Source organism: Myripristis murdjan, chromosome 12, assembly GCF_902150065.1.
Source record: "Myripristis murdjan chromosome 12, fMyrMur1.1, whole genome shotgun sequence".
In the NCBI taxonomy this organism is placed as follows: domain Eukaryota; kingdom Metazoa; phylum Chordata; class Actinopteri; order Holocentriformes; family Holocentridae; genus Myripristis; species Myripristis murdjan.
The window spans coordinates 17,223,164-17,248,369 of NC_043991.1; the positions used below are offsets into that span (position 1 = coordinate 17,223,164).

At 39.8% G+C, this 25,206-nt stretch overlaps 1 protein-coding gene across 1 annotated transcript in view; it reads right to left on the reverse strand.

The window, feature by feature from the left end:
• sez6l (seizure related 6 homolog (mouse)-like) overlaps positions 1-25,206 on the reverse strand; it is a 44,542-nt gene that overhangs the window by 16,949 nt on the left and 2,387 nt on the right. The window contains exons 2-3 of the mRNA XM_030065979.1: positions 1,023-1,499; positions 30-169 (exon numbers count right to left, since the gene is read on the reverse strand). Coding sequence (XP_029921839.1) covers positions 30-169; positions 1,023-1,499 — 617 coding nt within the window. The remainder of the gene's footprint in view (positions 1-29; positions 170-1,022; positions 1,500-25,206) is intronic.

Genomic DNA, 25,206 nt, shown 5'->3' on the forward strand with positions numbered 1-25,206 from the left:
TCTTTGTGCTGCATACTGATGAGGTGTACCTGCAGCTCCACTCCATAGCCGGTGTACACAGTCACCGTGTAGGTGCAGTGTAAGAACGTGCCGTCTGGCAGAGGGGGGTCGTCAGAGGAGTCAATGTAGCCTTCTGGGTCGGAGAAATTCACCATGCACTCTGACACAGCTGAGGAGAGAGCAGAGGAGTGCACATACTCAGGTTATATGCTTTGTCCCTGCTCTGTTCTCTACCTGGCTCATATGCTCTGCAATCTTTTCAGTGGCTGCAAGTCCCTGCTGTGTGTAATTAAGTATGTCTTTTGTGGAGATCATAGCCACCGCACAGCAGGTTCTGTATGGCACAGCAAGCACTCCTGCTTGTCAGCATTCATTGGAAATAAATAATCAAATTCCCTGCTCTCCTCGAGGTTTCAGTGAAGTGTGATGTAGAAAGGCAATGACTGCATCTGGAAACAAAGAGGTAGCACAGAAAAAAAAACAAAAAAAAACGCTGTCAGGTGCTAAGTGCATACCAGTGTTAATTTTGGCAGCCAATTTGGATTCTCTTTTAGTATTCATCTTTTTGACTGAAATGCACTTTAGTTTTAGTCACATTTAAGTCATTTGAATTTTGTTGATTTTAGCCTAGATTTTGTCGACAAAAAATTGAGTGGTTTTAGTCCATGAAGAATAAGTTGTAATCTAATTCTAGTAAATTATGCATTTTTTTTCTCTTTTAGATCCTCTTTAAATGATTTGTTAGTGACCTTTATGTATAGATTAATCTACATTCCTCATTATAGCTTTTTGTTGAACTCCACAGCCAAAAGTAAAGATTGCCTATATATTTGATCCCTTCCAAACTGAAACTGTGGAATTGTGTACTTGACAAAAATGGCATAGTATTTAGTTGTATTTTTTTGTCAACAAAGCTTTGTTTAATTTTCGTCTTGTTTTCGTCATGGAAAAAAGTGTTGTTGATGAATACATGTAGCCATAATTTTTGTCAATACTGGTGCATACTACTACCACTCTTATACCTGAGGAAGGCGTCCCTGTCTCTGTGTCCATGTCCAGCGCTGTGGCGACGGTGGCGATCTCGCCTGCTTGCTCAGGGCTGTTTGTTACAGGCTGTGGCCCGGGGCTGGGGCTCTGGGAGTTTGTGTCAGTGGGAGGAGGCTCAGGTGGGTCGCTGCCTTGGCCTGAGACTGAAGCTGAGGTTGGGGGTTTTATCCTCTTCAGTAACCCTCCACCTTGATGCTCCAGGGATTGCGTTCCGGGAAGGGAGCCCACGCTCAGTCCTCTGCCCAGAAGAGGCAACAGATTCTGGGGCAGAGCGGAGGGGAGGACGTCCCCTGTCTGGGAGAGGAGTCGGTCTTTGTGGGCCAGCACTGACTGGAGCAAGCCACCTGCCACAACACTGGAGCTTTTGCCTCTGGGGCTGCCTTCCTCTCTGCTCCCTGATGTCACCACTGGAGATGGTGAGGGTAAGGAAGGAGGTGTGTGGGTTACTTTATCTGAAAAGAGTCAAAAACAAGGGATGAATCAGTCATTTGATCTGACGAAACAAGCAAGCACAGAAAGAAAAAAAAATCTTTGAAAATGTCCTGGGAGTGCTGCTCGGGGTGGTTCTGTCACTGTCCTGCTGGTCTTATCAGGAGAGGCGTTATCTGGCCAGCACAACCTCAACCCAGTTGGGCTCACCTCCACTTTTCACAGCACACACACATACACATTGACAAGCTGAGCATGCACCAAGACACACACACGCACACACACTTACCGTGAGGGTGTAGTGGAAAGACAGGGCAGCGAGGCATGACAGGACCAGAGCGAAGGGATGGGGGGAGAAAAAAAAACGACCAAGAAATGCATAGACAGGCAAACTGCTCTGCCGTGCATGCTAAAATGCTATCTCCAGCAGCTTAGTTCAAAAACAGCCCAGGCCAGCATGTGCACACACACACATACACGCACACCATACACACACCGCACACACACACACACACACACTCAATCCACGATCTGTAGTCTTTCCACTTACTTTGCGGTTAACCCTCACAAAGAAACACCAACAAGCAATACCTCAGCACATATCAACAACGTTGTGACTGAAAAGTGTTTATGGTGCAATCTCACACTAATCTAGATTTAAATGTCATTCACACACTCCTCAACCATCACTGTGCCGGCCAGGGAGAACCGATGCTGTCACTTTTATCTGAATATGACACGAGGAAAGATACTCTCTAAGCTGTCAGCGACTAGACACGACTTAATTTTTTTGTTTGTCATTTTAATAAGAGTCAGAGAATAATACCCATTTTTTCTTTATGTCAAACTATCATCAAGCCGAAATTCAATTTTACACGCAACCACAGACTGACAAACACACAAGCACACATACTTGGATACATCTCATTGCAAAGACACTGAACAACTTTCTTAGTACAACAGCAGACACTATGGCATTTATTAATCAAACATAACGTGCACACAATTTGGGTTCCTGATTATACAAAAATACTGTTCTAATAAGTATTCTGGATTAGCTTCACAAATGATGCAGCAGCATTTGACATTTTAAGTCAATATGCCACTTTGAGGTCAACTAACTAATGATGGCATTTGATAGTGCACCAAATCAGTGTTTCGTTATTTAAGTGGAACTTCCAGTATTTTCTTTAATGAAGGCACTCAGTAATCAGTGTGCTGCTGCCATGCCAAAAAACAAAAGCTTATCAGTATCAACCGATAATGAGAGATTTTTCTTGATACAAGATGGTTTCCATGTTACACCAAGCGGTTTCTGTGTTATAATGATAAGTTTTTCTTGTTATTATGACATATGAACTTTTTACATGATCACAAGAAACTAGTGATAACTTATTATAACAAAAAAATTTTAAACTGTCACAAGAATTTTTTTTTTTTCTTAACAAGAATCGTTTCTTGTAACACATTAGGCTTGTATGTTATAATAACAAGAAAAGAAGTCATTATAACATGAAAATATCTTGTTATAAGGAAAACAATCCAGGTACTGTATGACTATAGGTACATTTTTCAGGTACATTTCTCATTATAACATGATACTAATTCACTTTTTTGTTTAGCATGGCAGAAATAGGTTGCCGTAGTAACTAAGTAAAAGCAAATATGGCCAGCAACACGTGTGGTGGCTGACACTGTGAAGCGGCATACAGCTTTATGCTTAACATTTTGAATGGATGCATTATTAGCCATATCTGTCGAGCCATGTTAAGCAAATGGCCCTTGACTGAATATCTTTAAGCACTTAATGAGGTCTAACTGGACTCCACTGTGTTAAGGAAGGAGAGAAATCAATACAAATTTTATCAGTGATTGCTGCACTATTTTTCTTTCCTTAAATATCATCCCCAAAAATAGAAATTCTATTTGCTAAATTTGATATCTTTTAAGTCACAACATTTATTCTGGCTGGGCCTGGTGCCTGGCTACATCCTGGACTGGAATATTTCACAGTAGTAATATTTTTTTTTTCTCATTCTGTTACGTTTTCTTGAGAAGTCCCTCTTTTATTAGCAGAGACAAGAATAATTCACATTAATTTAAACCACAATGATAATAATCTTAAAGTAAAAATCAGCACAGTCATTTAATCAAATAAAAGGTTGGTAAACTGAGCTTAGGTGGTTGATATATCTATTATTACAATGAGGTTCAAATTGTTCAAGTTATTATCTTAGTGATTACAATCATTACCCAATCAAGCAAATTACAATTCTCTGACACTAAATGGGTTAAAATGAGGCTGTGTGAATCATGATATTATTCAGAAACTGGAAGCAAAAACCATCGCACTCCACCAAGACTTATTATAGCAGTTTACAGAAAAATCCACAGACAAAATGACTGTATTATCAGTTCACAGTGACCATTGTGTTTGACTGAAGAAAACTTTGCCCATTAGTCAGAATAAAATGGCTTTGTGATAGAGAAGAGGAATTTGACAGACAAGCTGGCTCCTTTTTAAAAGGGTCTTGAGGTTAGCAGGATGGCTGGCTCCTTAAGGTATTAACTGAAGTAAAAAGTCAGAATAAATGTAATCATAACACCTCAGAAAAACAGACAAAGTCACATTCTGCTCATTATATTCTTATTTAATAAACCCAACCTAATGATCAAAGCTGCAGTGAAAAAAATACAGGCTTATTTTACAGTCAGATCCTTCCTTAAATTCAGTTTTGCTAATCTGTCTTTGTTTACCTTTAAAAAAAAAAAAAAAACTACAATTTTTCAAATATGCTTGTTGTTCTCTGAGGAGGCATTATTCAAGGTTTGCCTCCCCTCTGGAAACTGATGCCTGCAGTACTATTATGAGAAGCAATTATCTTAAAAAAAAAAAACACTCCGTTTTTTGGGGTAAAAAGATTTATGTTAAGTTATGTATGACTTGACAAAAAATGTAATATATTTACTGTGCTGTCCGTCTTCTAAAATTTATGTTGGAAAAATATGGCATTGATTAGGAATGAGAATCTCGGAACGAAAATCTGCTGTCGGATGCCAAGATATCACCTGCCGTGTTGACTTTATGGAAGGCAATCATTCCATCAATCAGCTGCAGTGTATATCAACACAGAAACGTGAGCTAAACACACAGAGCTGGTAACCTGCAGAAACTACTAGGATCTTCTAATATTAATATTTTCATCTCTCTCTCTTTCTCTATAACCAAAGAAGATAGATATTATTTTCATGTTAGAAGCTACCCTGACCTGTCTTACACGACAGTGACTCATGGCTGTTGATGTCCCTGCTGTATCACACAGAAAATACACTTTTCTCACAGCAGCAATTTTGACTTGAAATGGCAGGTAAACGTGAGTTTCTAATGACATTAACGCAGATTCTGTTTCATTTAAGTGCAGAATGCATGATAACAGAAACTTTTTAGACCTAAATGGATCAGAGGCAATTCCAACAATTAGACATTGCACACTAGTGAAGGCACAAGCTTAAATATTTGTGCTTTTATTCCTGCAACCTTGCGTTAGACAAAGAAACTGGATCCAAATATAATGGTTTGTAAAGTTTCGGGCGTGAGAAGTCCGTCTTTGACTCTCGGTGGTATTAATCACAAACAGCCTTTACATGCCAAACAACATCGCCTCACAACTTGATAAGTGACTAATGTGTTTCAGTGGGTGGTGTTTGTGTCGGCCATCCAACTCATCAAGCAGTTGTAATGTCCAAACCGGGGAGTGTAAGACTGGACCTGAAAATGAGATGACTGAATTGCACGGCATAATTTGTTGTGTTAGATTTTACAGTGTGGACGCGGTTTCGCTGAAAATATCGGAGCCGTTGTACGTGTTGCCTGCCAATCCTGCTCCTAAATGTTCTCCAGCATCTGTGCGCTTCCACTGACTCTATGCCTCTGCTTTGTTGCCGTGCTCCGTATCTTATAAAAGTCAAGAGGGTCATCATCTGATTTTGAACGACCTATAAAATAATGTGTGTGCAAGAGGAATGGAGATAGTGGGAGATTATGTGGATAGTTAAAATTGTAATTAGCTTAATGGTCATGGTTTTAAGTATTCCCTCAAGCAAAACAGGATTTAATCTCCAGAGCCTCACAGCTGTCACAATGTAGCTGGACCAACAGACCAACAGTTTTTCTAATCGCCTCTCTGATTGAGTTTAAAATGCAATATATCTACCTGCACATTTTCCATAGCACAACATGTATTTTATTTTCTGTCCTGAGCCTAGAGCTGAAGAAATGTGGTAAGAGGTTTTAGAGGCTGCAGTTCTGCTCGCTGGTGTACGACTGGTGGTTTGTTGCTGGATAATTAAACCTCAAATTCCATTAAAGTGCTCATAGTGTTTATAACTATTTCTCCTCTCATCTCCATTTGTGAGGGTAAAGTGTCTCTCTTTGTGGGGAGACGGCGATAAAGACAAATGTCGACCGGGACTGACAGACTTGCGGCAGTTTCGAGGATTGTTTGAGGACAATTTCCAGTGACATGCACTGTTGTGGCGGCCACGGTTTGATGGAGCTTTACACTTTCAACTTGCTGAGGAGATTATGTCAGCCAAAGAAGCCAAGGGAGCTGTCATATACAGTAGAGCACAGGAATAGTGAAAATGCTGGACAAACATTTTACTTCAGCAAGAAAATCCTGAGTTTCAAAACCCAGCTGAAGAAACGGATGAAACGAAGTTAATCTGTGGCTAGGTAAAACTCCAATATATTTACAGTTTGATTTGAGAGAGGAAACCTTCACAAAACATTATATCTTTTGTTATTTACAGAGGATTAGGCCCACACAAAAATAAAATAAAATAAGATTAAAAAAAGGGGGGGTCTGAGATTAAAGTCGGAATTCAGAGAATGAAGCCACAATTTGGACTTTGATCTCAACTCTGACTTTTTTCTCACATTTCTGGCTTTTTTCATCCCAGAATTCATCCCTAATCCTATTCCGTCCTTATCAACTATCTTCCATCAAGACCAAAAGATCAGTTCTTCCAGACAGTCTATCCCAGACAAACTCTACCAAAACAACTGATTTCAATGATGAACACACACTCAGCCAGAGAGGAACGAATCAGTGAGAGGAGCTGCTGTGGTTGTTTTTGGTTGAAATAAAAAACCTGCAGACTCTCAGTCCTTAATGGCTCATGGTGGGAAACCACTGCAGTAGACAGCCTCACATTTCAGAAATACCTACAGGGACCGATGTATTAATGGATCCTGCAGAAAAGCACAGCTTCAAGGCAGACTATGCAGTTTCAAGTGGGAGGGAACACCACTTTGTTTACTAATGTTGAGGATGAGCCTAAGGAAGGAGAAAAACCCCTCACAATCATGCTGAGACTAATCACCCCAAGACTTAATGGAACACTTTTAAATGTCTGTCTTGAATATAATATGCTGAGTCAAATGTACACAAATATAAAAAAATGTAGCAAACTGCTCTTACATGTCTGGATATGATAGAGTAAAAGAGTTGAGTTGAGTGGCATTCATCATTCTTTAGCACATCGTAACAAGGTGGGAAACCCTCCCCTTTGAAACTGCACTGTCTGCTTTTAAGGCCGACATACTGTTGACTACACAGGAGAGGAGGACCAAGCAATGAAAATGCAGCAGAAAACTAGGGCACCACCAATGTGAAAGTTGGGCAAAAAGAACTCATTTGACACAAATGTGCCCAGAAACGACCAATTGAGCACATCTGCCAGGAAACTAGACACTTTAAACATTAAAAGGTGAGACTGTCCCCATGGCTGGAGAGGCAGACATCCAAGTTATATCTACACTGGCAGAAGGCTGAACTTATCTGTCTGTGTGGTGAAAGACAACACAAGCAAAAGATTCACTTGGACGGCACAAAAGAAAACACGGCGTCAGCTGAGGATATGCTGTCAACAACAACTGTTCAAGGATGAACTAGGGAGCACGAAGAGAAGCTGCAACATGTACTGAACTCAACCTGAGCTCATGAAGGAAATCAATGCCCCCTGTGCACTTAGAGGTAAATTGTTGAAACAGAATGACCGGGCAGCGCTCACAGTGAATGGGCGACACTTGGTCCTGTTGATTAGATGGAGTGGATGAGCACGCCAGTGCACAGACTTCAAGGTGACCATCAGTCTTGTGATAACAATCAGACGGTGCCCACTCCCTGTCATTGACCATTTGCAGGTTGGTCTGACAGAAAGAAAATTCAGTAAAATTGATCTGAGCCGGGCCTATCTGCAGATGCAGATCTGAAAGGTCACTGTACCATCACAACCTAGCAGGACCTCTGCAGATGCCGCTCCGTGTTGTTTGGCGGCTGGTGCCTGCGGTGGAGCATTTCAAAGGGCCAGGAAATAAGTTGTGAAGGGACGTCCTGGAGCGCAGCACTCTCATCTGACCTCCTGAACGCACGAAAGGACGGCCGGGACCACCTGCTGACTCTTGCTGACAAGGGTCTTAGAAAATTGGAGGAGTCTGGCTCTCAAAATTGTCAGGGTAGATATGACTTTTTCAGAACATCAGTGGAGTACATAAGCTGCATTATTAATGCTGACAGTCTCCACACTGGCCGATCTGAGGTGACAGCCATGGCAAGAGCTCCTGTTTCCTCTGCCGCAACTTAGAGGTTAGAGAAACAGGCTGCTGACCATGATGTTGCTAGTTTGTGTCCCCTGACAAGTGGAAAAAGTAACTAAGAAAAAAAACGTAAACATTCTTGTCAATAATAGTTGCACTAATACTGATTTCGCTATATAACTGCATCAATAGCTGCTCATACATGCCGTACTTGTCTTCATTTTTCAGTAACTGTACAAATGTACCGCATATTTAATATAATTAATTTAATATTTATTATAAATGCTAGGTATGCTAAGTATTATTTGCTTTTCCCATTGCTTTAACATCATTACAAAATGCAACCACATCTGTCCACCTGAGTTTATGCACACACCTTGGAACAAAAAAATTATTAGTATATCTGTTCTACATGTCATCACAATTTTTCTTTTTTTTTCTTTTCACTGCTTGTGAAACTGAGGAAACAAACTGAAGGATAGGCATTTGAAATTGTAACAGGCATTTGTCATTAATTTTTCATATTTTATAGATGACATGATTAAACAATTAATTAAAAAAAACAAAAAAACAATTGACAATTAATCCACAATGAAAATATTTTTTAGTTGCAACCGTAGTACAGAATCATGCTTTGGTCTATTAAATTATCTGCCTCTGATTTTGGGTGGTGCTGTGTGTTATCAGATAATCAGATAATTGAAATATACTGATTTCCATTCATTGCATTTAGAACTGCTTCTCTGTCGTGCCTCCATTTATAACAGTAATGCAGTTCTTCAGTCTTGGTTAATACACTCTACCCTAGCTACCTCTTCCTTCCCTCTTTCTTTGTTATATGCACGCACACGCACATGCACACGCACACGCACACACACACATGCTGAACAAATACAAATGCGCACTCTCACAGAAACGCCAAAATGCATCCTTGAAGAGCTAATCCTTGCAAAGTTAAATACCCCATTATCATGTTCCTGATGCAGTGCTCACATCACCCTATTAGCGACATTTTGCGTGTGTGTGTGAGGGTGAGAGAGAGAGAGAGAGAGAGCTGTGTGCTGTGTGTGTATTATGTGTGTTGTTCACACATTAGGGGTGCCAAAGATTGCACTGCAGGGGGATAAGAGAGGAAAGCAAGGGCAACTGTGTGTCTATTTGTATGACTGGGGGTGAGGTTGTGTTTGTCAGAGTAAGAGTGTGGTGAAAGAAAAAAAAAAGAGAGAGAGAGAGAGCAATGGAGATGGAGGGAGAATTCAATAGCGCTCAGTGGCTACAGAAAGAAAACATTCATTGGCACTGCAACACAATCAAGTCTAAGGTTGTAAAGCATGTCGAGAAAGGATTCACTGGTGCTGAATGGAGAGAGCTGACAGCATCGAAGACACTACTGCTGCTGTGTGACTCTGAGTCTGTGTGTGTGTGTGTGTGTGTGTTAGTATGAACCACTGCACTGGAATAACATACAGAAGAAAGCTATTCCAGTTAACTGGCGGCATTCTATGAGCTGTTTGGATGCCTTAAGTGTTTTGTCAAACTCAAGACTGGCTTCTACTGTATCTAGAAATCCACTCCCTGACTACCATGTCTGTTCACCAGTGACACACACACACACATACACACACATACACATATATACATAAAACAACTGCGCTGTCTGAACACTGTAGAAATTATACTGCTGCCTGTATTTGGCTGCTACAACGAGGTAGATAAGATTATCATGTAACTCTATTGCTGAGGCCATTTCTAATTACTTTGGTCCAAAACTGAGATCGTTTGAGGGTTCTTTTTCACCCTCGCAGGTTTGATTTCACACATGCAAATTCCTCCAAACCATGGTGCATTTGTGTGTCGCTTTCTCACAACACAGACTAATCCGAGACATGTTTCATACTTGGCTGTCGATGCATGCGCTCGCACCACATCGTTGAGCTCATCACAAAGAGCGGCTCCAATCAGATACACGCGGATTACCCTCAACACTTGCTTGGACCATACTGCAGACCCTACATCCTCATTTTCATGCAAAACTTGTTTTCTGGATCGCACCTGGGGTACCTTTCATACCAACAGACATCTGAAACAAAGAAAAAAAAGGAAAGGAAAACAAAACAAAACCAAAAAAAAAAAAAAACTTCAAAAGAAATTGGTGTAAAAACATCCCAACACTGTCACAAGAGAAAAGATATGAGGATTATCAGAAAGTCAAATTCACACTTTAGATAACTGCTATCATCCATCAAGACCTGATCCCAGATTCAACTCTGTGATAACACAGGCTCTGCTCTGATTATTTTCATGTGTTGAGTTACTGAGTTGGTGTTACAACATGTTGATTTGGCTTGTTCAAAGGTGCAAATGAACGTAACACACAGCACCATAACCACCGTTACTGCGAGATTTTGAGATGCCAAGATTTTAAGATGTGTAAACAGCCAACCTGGTTCGGCACTTTGTTTTGTTTTGGGTCAAATCCCCCTGTCCCCCGCTCCCAAACACACACGAAGCCAGGCTGATGTTGGCTTGCTGGGCAGCGCTGGAATAAAGTTGTAAAAGCAACCTAATGGCTTCCATGGAACTGCTGACTGGCATTTACATTTGTTGTTCAGGTAAGTAACACATGCAATGAGCAGCAAATTAGTAAGATGCTACTACTGCTTTCTCTGACATGCTCAACCTCCAACAAGGCAAATGTCATAATGGTCATTTATGACATTTGCCTTGTTTCCTATGGCTGCTGCTTGACTTGATACTTCTTGCAGCTCCGTAAACATTTCTATCTTTATGTTCTAACATAAGTTGTGTTGTGGTATAAAGATCACAGCCTCTAACTATGATAAATGAAAAACAGTTGCGCTTGTAAATGAGTCTGTGTACAGATTCGGACAGCAATAGCCGCTAGATGGCACTGAAGCATCATAAAATCACATTGTGTTCTTTTAAGGTCATGTTAGATTCTTTGTTAGCGAATAAACTACACCATCTACTCATCAGACTAACATAGTCTGCTTTCTGTAAGCAGAATTATGATTACATTCATGATTTCAATGCGATTTTAAAGAAATATGTGCTTTTAAAGACAGTCTACATGACAGAACACACATTTTTGTTATTTAGTCGAATATGTTGAACAGGCTAACATTTATTTGTATGTCTTCACTGCGGCAAAAACTAAAAGCTCAGACTCAGACCACGTCTGTGTCTTCTGCAGACATCTGTGTTTGCAGAAGGCACATGTCAAAATGGCTGCTGTGGAAAAGGTCTATTTTTGTGTGTGAATGACTGGGATCAATGCCTGAAGAGGTGGATGTTTTCTTGTCTGATTGCGATGTTGTTTAATGGGTCACACACCTATGTGAATGATTAATCTGTCAATATCAGATGAAGAACCACTTTATTTGTAAAGTAGAACGATAAAGTAGAAACAACAAACATAACTGCTGATTGCTGAGGCTCGGTGCTGACCGCGTGGACCCACTGGAAGTTTAAGTCCAGCTAGACGCCTTTGTGACCTTAGCTTTGCCTTTTTCCTCAAATTTAGGCCCTTTGGAAGCACACGCCACTGACTTAATGATTTCCTGTGCGAGCTGATAAGAGCTAACACATACACACACACACACGTACACACACACAGAAGCACACACACGCTGATCGATGTTATCTTAGCATTGACGCTTGAACTGAGCTCTGGGTCAGTGGGTGGAATGACCTGAAACTGAAAGCAGAGCAGCTATCGAATTGACCAATCAAAGATGACCTGAGAGCAGATGAGCATATAGATAATGCAAACTCCCCTCTGCAGATACATGAGCCCACACAGAGAGACACACAACCTGCAAATAATGTACACGACCATCAGCACACAAGGTAAACACACATAGCCTTATTAAAATGCTTGATCTTCTTTAGTGTAGGTGAAAGTGCTATTTACTACACTTTAGAGTTAGAGTAATGCCTCTTAATGTTTACCAAATTAACCGTTAATTCTCTAATATGCTAAAACGTGGTCAATACTCTAAATGGCTTTGAGGAATAAGGAACCATTTCCTCCACCGATGCAAAAGAGCGGAAGTGTTTTCAGAGGAGGTTAATTAAAAACGATTAACTCGATCTGGCTGTTTGGAAGAGCCACTAATGAGAACAACTCTGAAACTGCCTGTAAAAAAAAACAGAGATCTAGCTAAACTTGTGACTGTGATTTTAAACAGACATTTTGAAACGTTAAAATTTTATCAATGCATGGAACTTAACGGACCAAATCAGTGATTCTGTGTGTTTACAAAATGCTATTCTTCTCCAAAAAACAAGAAGTTGTATTTTACAACTCCCAATACCATTTTCCTGTCTTTTATCCATTCATTCCACATCGATATGAAAATGAGCTTTCAGAGACTTCAAACTTTCTTCACACCAGTTTGCATCACCGTAATAAAATTGCTCACCTTAGTTTTCCTAAAAGCAGCCGCACTGATGTGTTTTGAAGACTGCAAATTGGTGAAACAGTCGATTGATAGGAAAAGATTTTCTTCACACAACCAATTATCAGTTCTGTGGTTTATGAATGCTGATGACTTTTGTTGCCACAGAAGCAGAACATTATATGGTGGATGTTTCAACCAAAAATGTATATATGAAAATGCAGGGAATTTAATTATATGTTGTGAAATCTTTGCAAAATGGGACTATTTTAGTGAACAACATTCTCTCAACATGTTCTTCCCTCAAAATAAAAAGTATTTGGTACTGACTGCCCTAGCCATGACCTAAATGCTTACTAATAATAAGTGTGGCTTGGAAGGAGGCTTCATACTGTGTGTCTCTGTGCATGTACTGCAAGTTGGAAGCACTTTAGAGAAACAGGAAAAAGAAGAGCCACAGCAAGTGGACAGGGCAAAGGTGAGAACAATATATCACCTTCTGCAACACCTGACAAAGATCAGCACTCCCTCTGCCTTGAGACTCGGAGCTCGTTGCTATACTGTCCTGCCCTTGCTAAAAGGATCTTGGCAATAAGTCCCAGCTGGTCTGCGCATGTGTGTGTATATGTGCATGTGTGTGTATATATGTGTGTGTGTGTGTGTGTGTGTCAGAAGCAGGTGCTATAGCAGTCAAGCATGACCAGCTCAGTTGAGCAGATGGCATCATCTGTGGGCTCCTCTTTCTCCTTCACGCCATCCTCTCTCTCCTTTTCCCCTTCCAGTCTCTATCTTCATCTCTCTCGCTCTCTCTCTCTCCTTCTCTCTCTCACAGGTGTGGCCGGTCTGTCGGTGCAGCTGTGCTTCCCCTTTCTCCCTGCCATTTGCCTCTGTATTTTCTCTGCTTTTAGCCCTCATCAGCACCCGCCATACCCTTTGTCTCCCTTCATCACAGCCTCTCTGATTCATTTTCTGTTTTTCTCTATGAAGGCTGGTTTCGAACTTTCTCTGTCTTTCCCTTGGGCAACACGTATGACACGTATGATTAATGAGAGATAAATCCTGTTGCTAAACCACATAAATGTTTCCCCACTGGAGTATGGCACAAAAGTTTTATTCTCAGGTAATGAAGAAAACATAATCTTCTTCTCTTCACCCATTAACAACGTATTCCACTGGTGAAAAAACACACCGTATACTCTCATCGAGCAAAAGGAGCCATTCGTTTCATATTAGTAGCTACAAACACACACATATATGTATATATGCATAGATAGATAGATAGATAGATACTTTATCTCTTTATGATGATGGATATCTTGTTTCTTCTGCTGTTTTTTTATGAATATGCAAGTGATGTTTAACCATGTTTATAAAGCACTTTGGTTTATCATGCCAAATTAGAGGTGATTTTATAATACATTATATTAAAGTATATTCAATTAAATTATTATATTAAATACCAACAGACATGAACAGGATCTGACAGAATTATATGCCCCATTAAGTGGCCCCCATTTCACAAGCTTTTAAACACAATGACCTTGGCCATCAATGTTATTTTAAGAATTATACATTTTGTTTTCTTGTAATTTTTTTTTTTCAAAAATATTTTCTTAATTTTAGGAGGCTCTTTTGCTCATGTTTTTTTTTTTTTTTTTTTTCATTTTTTTTTTTTTTTTTTTTTTGCTAATGTTCTGGTAATTCATTGCTCATTTGCAAACCACCCTTTTCCCAGTGTTTTTGAACAAAATCAAGCGAATTTGTCTGATGTCCACCCAGTGTCACTAATGTGTTACTTTTTTGTCTTTCATGTGTGTGGCTGCCATTTGTGAACACAAAGGAAAACTGTACACTTCCAATAACACATTCTCTTAAAGAGATATACCCTCATTTACAAACTAAATAGAATTCTTGCAGTCTTGAGATAAAACTACAAATCGTCCCCAGTGCCGTCTGGAGACAGGAACAGCTCCAGCCAGGGACAGAGCATCAAATTGGGACCGTCCCCTGAAAACAGGGACATCCAGTCACTGTATTTTAAAGATTTGATTTTAATTTGATCACAGGGACAGTGGTATGTCCTTTATATATGCCTGTGACCTCTCCATTCCCACAGAAACCCAGCCTTACAGATGGACAACGATGACAAAAAGATGACTATCAACCACTGAAATGACTGAATCTGACACCTCAGTGATATATCAAGAGAGACATGCATTTTGCAAATATGTTTATCATGGCTGGCTGACCTTGCCATGCGAACAACACCTTTGTGCGCTGACACTGAGCGAGTGTTTTGTCCTTGGTGTGTGTTCAAGCCAAATGAGCTGTGCAGGAGGAGTGTGAGAGAGCAGAGGAGTGAATGATGAGATGTTTGTGGCTACAGTAAGAATGAATACACAGGAAAGTAGTAATGAGTCACAGTAGCATGTTCTTTGGTGCTCCATAGCTGTGTGCATGAGTGTGTGTGTGTGCATGTGTGTGTGTGTGTTCTTGTATGGCTGCTATCATAAGGAGCAAATCCTCACGAGGATAGACAGATCAAAGAAATCCTCCAAAGTCAGAACATTTTGGCCTACCCTCACTTCTCAGGTTGGAATTTGGGTTTAGGGTCAACATTATAATTAGGATTACATTCAAGTTATGGTAAGGTTCTCAAGCCTCGTCCTTAAGCCCAGACTCCTGCTGGTAGTTGGTTAAATTCATGTGGTACCCTATAGGGCTGTGCAATATTACGATATATGTCGCGGGGTCGATAGATATTTTTCCTCACTCAGAAAAGCTGCTTTTGTTCTGAACGTCACAGAACAAAACTCCCCACAACCCTCAGAACAGATACAGAACAGGGCTCAGACCAACCAAGCCAAGATGAGGAACTTGTCCCTCTGTCATTAGGAGGAAATCTGACACTGTCCAGAAAACAGTACATTGCAGAATGCACTGCAGATGGTTTCCCCAATCAGACTCCACCACAACAAACCTACCACTTACAGAAGAAACATGAAAGTCAAAAGAAACGAGCTACATTTGAAGGCAAATGTTGAAAGCAAAAGCAAACCTCAAACCAGTTGCGTTTACTTTGGATTTTTTTTTTTTTTTTGCTTATAATATCCAATGTTTTGTTTAGTTTTTTTTCTTGTTCTCATTTGCATTTTCACAGTTCTGTTCAATGTCACTTCCAAATACATAGAGAAAAGAGAAAGTGACTCGCATTTGTATTTAGTTCACAGAATTATCAAAAAGCAGTTATGACTCATTTGGTTATTTTGCATTAACAATTTTTCCATCAAATGTGTGGAAAACACACTTTATCATGGTATGTATCGTTATCAAGATGTGAAATTATCCATATCATGACAGAAGATCATGGTATTAAAATTGGAAGCGAGAATCATGTGATCTCTCTTTACGCTGATGATATTTTACTTTATCTACAGGACCCATTAGAGTCAATCCCAATACTTTTTACTCTATTAGACCAGTTCGGAGGCCTGTCGGGTTACAAGATCAATCCGTCTAAAACAGAGGTTATGCCAATCTCTAAATTTGATTCGGACTCCTTAAAAGGTGCGTTTGATTTGAAATGGTCTCCAGAACATATTAAATATTTGGGCATATATATTCCTAGCAATATGGAGGATGCGTATAGAGTTAATTACCCCCCACTTATCGATAAAATTACAAGTGACTTGAAGAGAATGAATCTACTTCCTATTTCCCTTATGGGCAGAACTAACATCATTAAGATGTCCATTTTACCAAAACTTCTCTTCTTATTCCAAAATCTTCCATATTCTCCCCCAACAGTTTTCTTTAAGAATATGCAGAGTATTATTTCCTCCTTTATTTGGGAAAATAAACAACCAAGGATTAATTCACGGGTTTTACAGCTCCCACATAATGCTGGTGGTCTTAATTTACCAAATCTCAAACTCTATTGTCTTTCAGCTCAGCTCATCCAGATCAAGCAATGGTTTAGCAATTCAGTAAGTGCATGGACAAGAGTGGAGTCTTATGATAGCCATCCTTATGAACTAAAATATTTGCCTTACATAGGTTTACAAAAAATTTAAAAAATTACCAAAAATCCGATAATCATTAATAGCCTACAGATATGGAAGACCGCCCATAAATTCATTAACTATAAGGAACGTCTCTCCCCCCATACCCCCATATGGAGAAACCCTAATTTTGAGCCCTGCAGGGATGATACTTTTAGACCATGGTATGATAAAGGGATAAGGGAAATTACACATCTTTTTGATGCTGGTTCACTTGTTTCCTTTACTCAGTTACAATTAAAATACAACTTACCAGCAAATCAGTTATTTAGATTTCTTCAGATTCGTCATGTGATTGAGACATGTCTAGGCGCTCTCAGAGAACCAGAGCCTTCGAAAATAGAAGGGATTATTATTAGGGATGGGAAATCCCCAAAATGTATGTCTAAAATGTACAAATCTCTATTGGATAGTCTGACTATAAGCACAGACATCACTAGAGTTAAATGGGAAAAGGATTTGGAGACCAACATATCCGAAGAAGACTGGTCTTTCTTTTGTTCAAAAGTTCATAGATGTTCCTATAACATGAGGCATAAACTTTCTCTATTTAAAATCCTACATAGAATTTATTATACACCAGATAAATTGCATAGAATGAATAATGAAATGTCCTTCCTTTGCTGGCGTTGTAAAAAACAAAGAGGCAATTTTTTTCATATGTTTTGGTCCTGCAGTCTGCTCACAACATTTTGGAAATCTGTAATAGATATTCTATCAACATGTTTAAATATTCAAATTATCTTATCACCTCGCCTGTGTCTCCTGGGCACAGGTTATATGGACCCTTGGAACGAATTTCAAAAAAAAAAAAATATCGACCTTGCATTGATTGCTGCGAAGAAGTGTATTACAATTAATTGGAAATCTGACTACCCCCCTACATTAACTCACTGGCTGAATGAAATCTCTAGTTATATTCCATTTGATAAAATATACTATAATTTAAGATGCCAGAGTCAGGATTTTTTAGAAGTTTGACAACCCCACTTAGATTATATGTCAAAAAGGACAACTTAATAATATAACAACAACATTAATGTAACACATTGGTAGGGTACTTGATTTTTGGAACAGATCTCAAAGATCTGCAAGACCTGATTGTTGGATTGTTGTGGGCAGGGGGAGAGCATCCAGATAGGGGTTGCATAGGCGCCTGGCTACTCATGCACGGCTTCCGAAGCTCACTCCACAGGGCTGTGCCTGGGAGGGAGCTATATGACCCAGACCTGTCACTGTTGGGGTGGGATGGGGGAGTGGGCGTTTATATGGCACTGTAATGTAATGTGTAATGTGTAATGTGCAATAACTACAGAGTGACAAGATACCACTCAAGATTGTCGACTATATTATGCTGCTGCTGTTTTTTTTTTTTTTTTTTTTTCCCCTCTCAAATTGTTTTGCATGTTTTTCTTTATTTGTTTATACTTTGGAAGTGTAAAGTATGATTACTCAGATGATATGTAATTTTTGTTTATCTTGGGTATTGCCGCACCAAAGGGAAGGGGTGGGAGGTGATGGGGGAAAAAAAAATGGGTATATTGCATCATAAATGTGAGGTATTTCATTGTGAGTATATGATATTGTGGCAAATGCTCAATAAAAAACATAATTTAAAAAAAAAAAAAAAAAAAATGACAGAAGATCATATTCATACTGCGCAGGCTGCTCCTGGGTCAAATCACATGGATTAAAATCAGTTCAGGGTGAATCAAACAACCAATCATCTCAGCAAGGAAAAAAAACTTCCAAAGCTTCCAAAATGTCTCAAAGCATAATCAAAAAAAAAAAAAGTTTGGAAGTAGTTGCTCCCACTTTTAAGAAAAGGGACACTCAGTTACAGATAGGAAATTCTGGGCAATACAGCCTGGAGAGCTCATCCCCCTGGGGTAGCACGACTCAAATCAGAGGCCAAATGGATTTTTGAACTCGGTACTTTATCCCCTAATGGACTGAACGAGGAACTTGATTTATCATGTTTTTTTTTAAGACACACTCTTGCCTTCTGTTCCTTACAGAATACAGCTCCATGGACTCTTATATATGAATTATATAAGAGCCCATTATATATAAGGTATCACACACATTCAATCATATGATTATGTACCTGATTCATTTACATGATTACTGCACTTAGATCATACTCCTTGTGTGCTTTCTGGTATTATACCTTGATGTCATACTTTGGGGCTTACTCACTCTGATTTATGTGGTTACACAGCCCGCATCTCTTTGTTTGTATTTAGTTATGTCTTATTGTGTGTATGCACCTTTGTATCTCCTTTTGTGCACAGTCTCTATTATATTCTTTTTTTTCCTGCTGTGCCAGTTGATCTTTTCCATTCATTTCCCCTCCTTTTTATCTTTTTGTAGGGTTCACTGTCAGTGACACTCAATGCTGTCTGAGGAGGAGTGCACAGCTCAAAATACCTTGCATACTGTATGTGCATGTGTAGCCCACTGTATAGCCTGTCACTGCTTATGTACCATGGCTCTAATAAAGCTTTGTCAAAAGTGTATTGCAAACAAATGCTTCCAACCTTGTTTTGTTTTTTTATTATAAGATGTCATATGATCTTTGTCTATAAAGTATAAATCAGGTTTTAGGGTTTAGATTAAAATTTGTAGGCTAGAGTTACAGTGGAGAGGCTGAAGATTAGGCTTAGAGGTTAGAAAATGGATGCGCTCAGTGAAGGTCCTCACAAGTATAGTAATACAAACATATGAGTGTGTGTATGTGTGCATGCTGACATGCATGTTTGTTGGCTGCTCCACTGTGCCGCCTCTGTGTTAGTGTGTTTGTAGCCACAAGTCATTGAAACTCTCCTCACACTCCTGCCTGCCTCCAGTTAACAGAGGGAAGGGCTGAGAGGAGAAAGGAGAGGAAGGAACGGAGGGGGGGGGGCTGAAAGTGATGTCAGTAGACGCCAGAAGAAAAAAGACAGCTCTGTCTCTCCAGAGACAGAAAATCCTGCTGTGTTTTCACGGCGTAAGACATCCACGACGCTGATGGCTTTCCATTTTGTTCACTGTATGTTACAAGCTCAAGTGTCATTGACATTAACCGTACGAGTAGAGAGTTTCACGCCAAAACATCTTCAAGTTTAAAAAAAGGCCTTGATATATTATTCAGTATGTCAAAACACTTCTGACTACATCTACAAAATATTAGTATTTTGTAGGAAAATAACTTGAATCTTGAGCTTAAATAATCAACCAGCAATTATGCTATAACACAAACATGACAGCAATGTCTTACAGCAGTGGGTCTCATGGCTCTGTATCTTATCACAGAAGACTACAACTATCTATCTATCGATCTATCTGTCTATCTATCTATCTATCTGTCTATCTATCTATCTATCTATCTATCTATCTATCTATCCAGTGTGTGTGTGTGTGTGTGTGTGTGTGTGTGTGTGTGTGTATGCGTGTGTGTGTGTGTGTGTGTGTGTGTGTGTGCGTGCGTGTGTGTCAGTGTGTGTTTGAGGGTCTGTCACAAGTATGTGGGCTCTGTGCTTTTAATCCATGAATAAAAGAAAAGGTAGATGTTTCTCTTCACTGGCCACATCAATTGTGAAAGGAGACTGAGAGAAGCGGAGCTGCAGATGAGTGTGGAGGAACAAAGCCATGCTTTTAGCAAGAACCTCAGGGTTGCCATGACCCAAATGTCCACGCAGGGAATCTTCAGTAATAAATTATAAAGCATAAAAGACACCATAAATGATGATAAAGAAGCACATAACATTCTGTGTCTTAAACCTTGTATTCGGTGTCAGCTCTATTGGTATATCAGTATTGAAGCCAAAGTGTGCTGCTTTTCATCTTATTCATCTTTCCAGATAACATATATATTCTACAGCAACCTTAGCGCACACTAAAGCTTTTTACTGTAAACATTATCTGTGCAAATAAGAGAACAGGGTTCATGATAGAAGACATCCAGAAGAAATTTAATCTATTTTTTTTTCCTCGCTGTCTATTATAGTCTTTATGTAGGTCCTCCTAGGGAGCTAGGAACAGATAATAGAAAATATAGTGAAACTGTTTTACTGTATAGCTCAGATCAATCAAACCTGACCTTAGCATCGATCAATGACCTGCTCTCATTTTTAGAAAAGCCCAGCAGCTCAGTTCCTATCCAGGCCTTCATGAGTAAATGATCAAAAGACCATAGTGGCTATTTAAAAAAAGGAAGACAGTTCCCATGTGCCATTGGGGAAGATTTTGGTATAGTGTTTCAAATTTTGTCACCGAAAAAAAGATATGGTGTAAGGAAACACTCAAAGACCGAGTTTTGAGCACATAGTCTGTGGGTAAACATCCATGGATTGCCTGATAATTTATCTAAGTAAACAAACCATTTACAGTCTCAAGAGATAAAAGTTATGCTTTCAGATACTTTAAGCCTTTGCATCAAGAGCTGGCTGATGAATATGCATTTAAAAAATATCTTTGGTACGATAAACTGGAGCAACAGCAGACTCAAAACACTTAGGACTTGTGCAACAACCTTATGAACACTGGCATGAAATTAAAGGACCACACCAGTGATTTTGAAGGTTTGTCCCATTTACTCCAACTTCTGCACATTTTACATCGCAACAAAGTAGTTTGCAAATCATGCAGGGGTACTAAAGATTTCACAACGTATAACCAAAACTCCAATGATTTTCAAATTTGAATTTTTGGTTGAATCACTCACCTTGTATTGTTCTGCTTCTGTGGCTAACACAGTTGTCACCGTTCATAAACCACACAACTGATAATTCTCTGTGCAAAGCATTTACAAGGGTACTATTTTCCAGCAGAGACCGTATCACTCCACCCAATATCAAGTCATCAAATCACTACAGTGCTGCTGCTTTTAGGAAAACTAATGTGGATGACTTTATTATGGTGATGGAATACTGGTGTGAAGAAAGTTTGAAGTCTCTGAAAGTTTACTTTCATATCATAGTGGAATGAATGGAAACCAATGTCTGGATAAAAGATTGCTATGGGAAAATATTAGGAACATTAAGTATACACATTTTGTAGATATTAGACTAAACATGTAAAATTAGTTGCATGGTACTTTAAGAGGAGGTCTGTTTCAGTTTCTGTGGCAACCATACTTAAACACCTGTCTTCTTCCTCACCACAGAGCGTATAAACAAAAAAAAAAAATCATCAGCATCAGCATGAAGTCTGTCAAAGTGAAACTGTAATCTGCACGAAGGCAATCCACCTCTCATCAGTCTCTAAGTTCCTCCCTCGCCGCGCTTCGAAACTGCTCGACCATAAATTCCTCCAACGCTCAGAGGAGCTTCATTGGCGAGTGAACTCTGCACATTCCATGACAGGAATCAATCAATCAATCTCCAACCAGGCGGTGAAGTGAAGCAAAAATGATACATTGAACCTCAAAAACCCAGACTGCTGTCGATGTTAATGACAACATCCAGACATCCATCCCATCTCACATTGCTCCACTCATCTCTCCGGCTCTAAGAGAGCCATTTGAGTTGAGGTACGAGGAAAACAAATACACTGACTCGACATCATGACAGGCGTAGCTATCAGCAATGCTCTAAGCGGCATGCGCTGTGGATTATCACACACACAGACATGATTTGTCGAATGAGTCAACAGACACTTCAGTGGGATTCCCATATCAAAGGCAGATAGATGAGGGAGCGGAGCTGTGGCTTAGCGTAAGCTTTGAAGCAAATGGGAACTGAAATATTAACCATTTAAAAGGCTAGGCCGCAGACGGTCTTGATCGTGCCAATCATTTTCGACGGAGGTTGGCGACGTGAACATAAGGCGAACATTTGTGCGGCTGACTCAAACTCAAAATCCAAATTGTCTATAATCCTGGATATCAGACCTCTCTTTGGAAACGCAATTCATAATCTGTCATGGACCAAAAATGCACCACACGCTCAGCACTCCTCCTAACTAAGCCTGTGGAATCAGGCATTAAATACTTTTTTCTTGGAGAATTTAATCTATATAGTTGGCTCGTCCTTCAACATATATCCCTCCGTGGCTGACCATTGGAGTGTCTTAACTGGTTTGATACACAAAGCTGGGCTGACATTAAATCAGGGATAATGGAAAACACACACACACACACAAACACACACACACACACAAACATACATGGCTTAAAACAGGCAGACACAAAGTTAAGCTTCAGTTAATTGCTTCTATTGTGGGGAAGTGTCAGCAGCATCCGTGCAATTCCACAGTCATCCTAGAAAGGATAATCCTGGATACTAAGGAAGGCACCAACAATACACAGACACAGAACGGCAAACACACACCGCCACCCACTGCTTTGAATAATTCTCGGATGTTGTCCTCTCTAATAAGTTTCTGCAGAAGCCCCAACCATATGTCAGTATGTGTGAGACCAGCATGCTGCAACTCTCAGTTTTAGTCCTAATGAGTGCAGGGACTCAGAGAGATGGCAGCCTCTGCATCCCTTACCCCCCTCCAGCTGCGCGCGCACACACACACACACACACACACACACACAATTCATGTAGGCGGGTATGCATGTATGGACACGTACAAACACACATGCACACTTGCAGCATACCGCACATGTAAATACACAAAGACCCACAATCCAAACAGTGATTTTGTGAGAAGTCACAGCCAATAAACAATAAAAACGAAAAACACTGCCACTGTAAAAGTGGTCTCTTATGTAAAAAGATGTTAAATTAAAATGTGCAATTTTTCATCAAAATGGTTTTAATAATAACCGTCATCACTGGGTGTAAAAATCAGCATGCATTTGTGAGAATCTGAAGTGCTTTCTATGCAGACAGAGGTCTGTCTGTTGTTTTCCTCCTGACTCACATGAGCAGTTTTGCTGGGGATTAAAAAGTTACTTTCAATCAACAGCCTCAGTTTTTATTCCTGCAAACCCTGTTTTATTGACTCTTCTACTGGCAATTTGTGAAACAGTTACAAAACATAATCTATAAATTGTTCATGTTTCTTGGTGACAGTCAGGATGACTTTCAAAGTAATGTATTTCCATCGGAGGTATATTTTATGCCTGGACCACATACTGTGAGAAAGTATAAAGATTGAGAAAGTCCACATTAGGATGAAAGTTGGGTGGCAAGCAGGTCAATTAATATGACTTTCGCTCAGTCAACCCGGGTTCAAAGCCTGTTCTACGCAAGACTTGTGTTTTCATAACGTTAGCTTTCTAGCATAACGTTGGCGGACTAACATAGAGTTGACCCTTTTCCTAACCCTAACTAACCTTTAACTATAACTTAAAGAAGTCATTTTGTTGGATAAAGCTACCGAAATAAAGCGACTTCAAGAAATGCCTAAGGGAAATTTGTGTTCGTGGACACAAATTAAATTTGTTTCCATTTGCGCTGAATGTTAAATTCATGCTCATGGACATGAATTAAATTTGTGTCCATGGACAGAATCTGTAGAGTAAATCTTAAATTACTACTTCAGGAATTGTCGTGACTGGGTTGTACAGTCGGTTGGTCTCACCAGAGTCACGACAGTAGCCCAGTGGGAAAGTATTACTGTGGAAAATGCAGACCCTAAAACACTGTTTTATTACTGATTCTGACTTCTTGGTGGACAATGAAGATAGTGCTTAAGAATGATATTAATGGGAAAATCTGTTTTTAACTGGGGTTACAATCCCTTTAAATGTACAATCAAATGACCATAGTGCTATTTTACGTTTGTCTTGCTTAAGTTGCTTTTGGAGCAAACCTATCCTACTCCCTCAGCCTGCAGATATGCGCTTCATCACAAGGAAAAGCATTAGTCCTTCATTAAGACTATACTGATCTGAGTGATCATGTTAATCAGGAGCTCATATTCTGGGGAGCTCGCTTAGAAATGAAAGGTTAAATCCCTCTAAGCCCACCTGTGCTTTGCTGCTGCTGGGCTAATAGTGCTGCTGATTAAAATGGGGTCACCTCCAACTTTGCCTGACTCTATCTCTGCTCGTTGCCTTTTTTTTCCCCCTCCTATAAGCCCCCCTTTTTACTTCACAAGTCTCTGCAAATTGTTCCCCTGCCATGTGTCTTTCTGTGTGAAAGTTATCAGTGATTGGAGTCTGCCAGCACTTCAGCACTACTTCCAATCAAACATCATTCATAGATAAATTACATGGTTCCATATTCTCCTCAGCTACTTTTCTCTCTCAGTCTTCCCTTCCCTTTCTCTGATTTTCCTTCTTGCCCTAGCCACAACTTTCCCTCTTTCTGACGCTTACTTGAAACAATATTTTCAATAAAAGTTTGCAGCTTGAGGATATAGTTGTGTAATAAGGCCAGGGTTAGTCAACCATGAGAAACAATCTCCTGTATCTCCTCCTCAGTTCTATTTTCCTCTCCTCTCAATCACAAGTAATAGGAAGAAAAGGCAGGGGGTGGAGGGGGTGGAGGGTGGGGGGTGAAGACCGGAGAAAGGGAGATGAAGAGGAAACGGGAGAGGTGATGTGATGAGAGAGGAAAGGCGAATTAGAGAGAGAATGGATTTCAGGGTATAGGACAGACATGAGCTTAGCTGAGAGGAGAAGACATTGTGAGCTTGTAATATTGTGAAGTAGAGGAAAATATATCTTTTCAAATTAAACACGCCTTATGGAAATCCGTAAAAGACG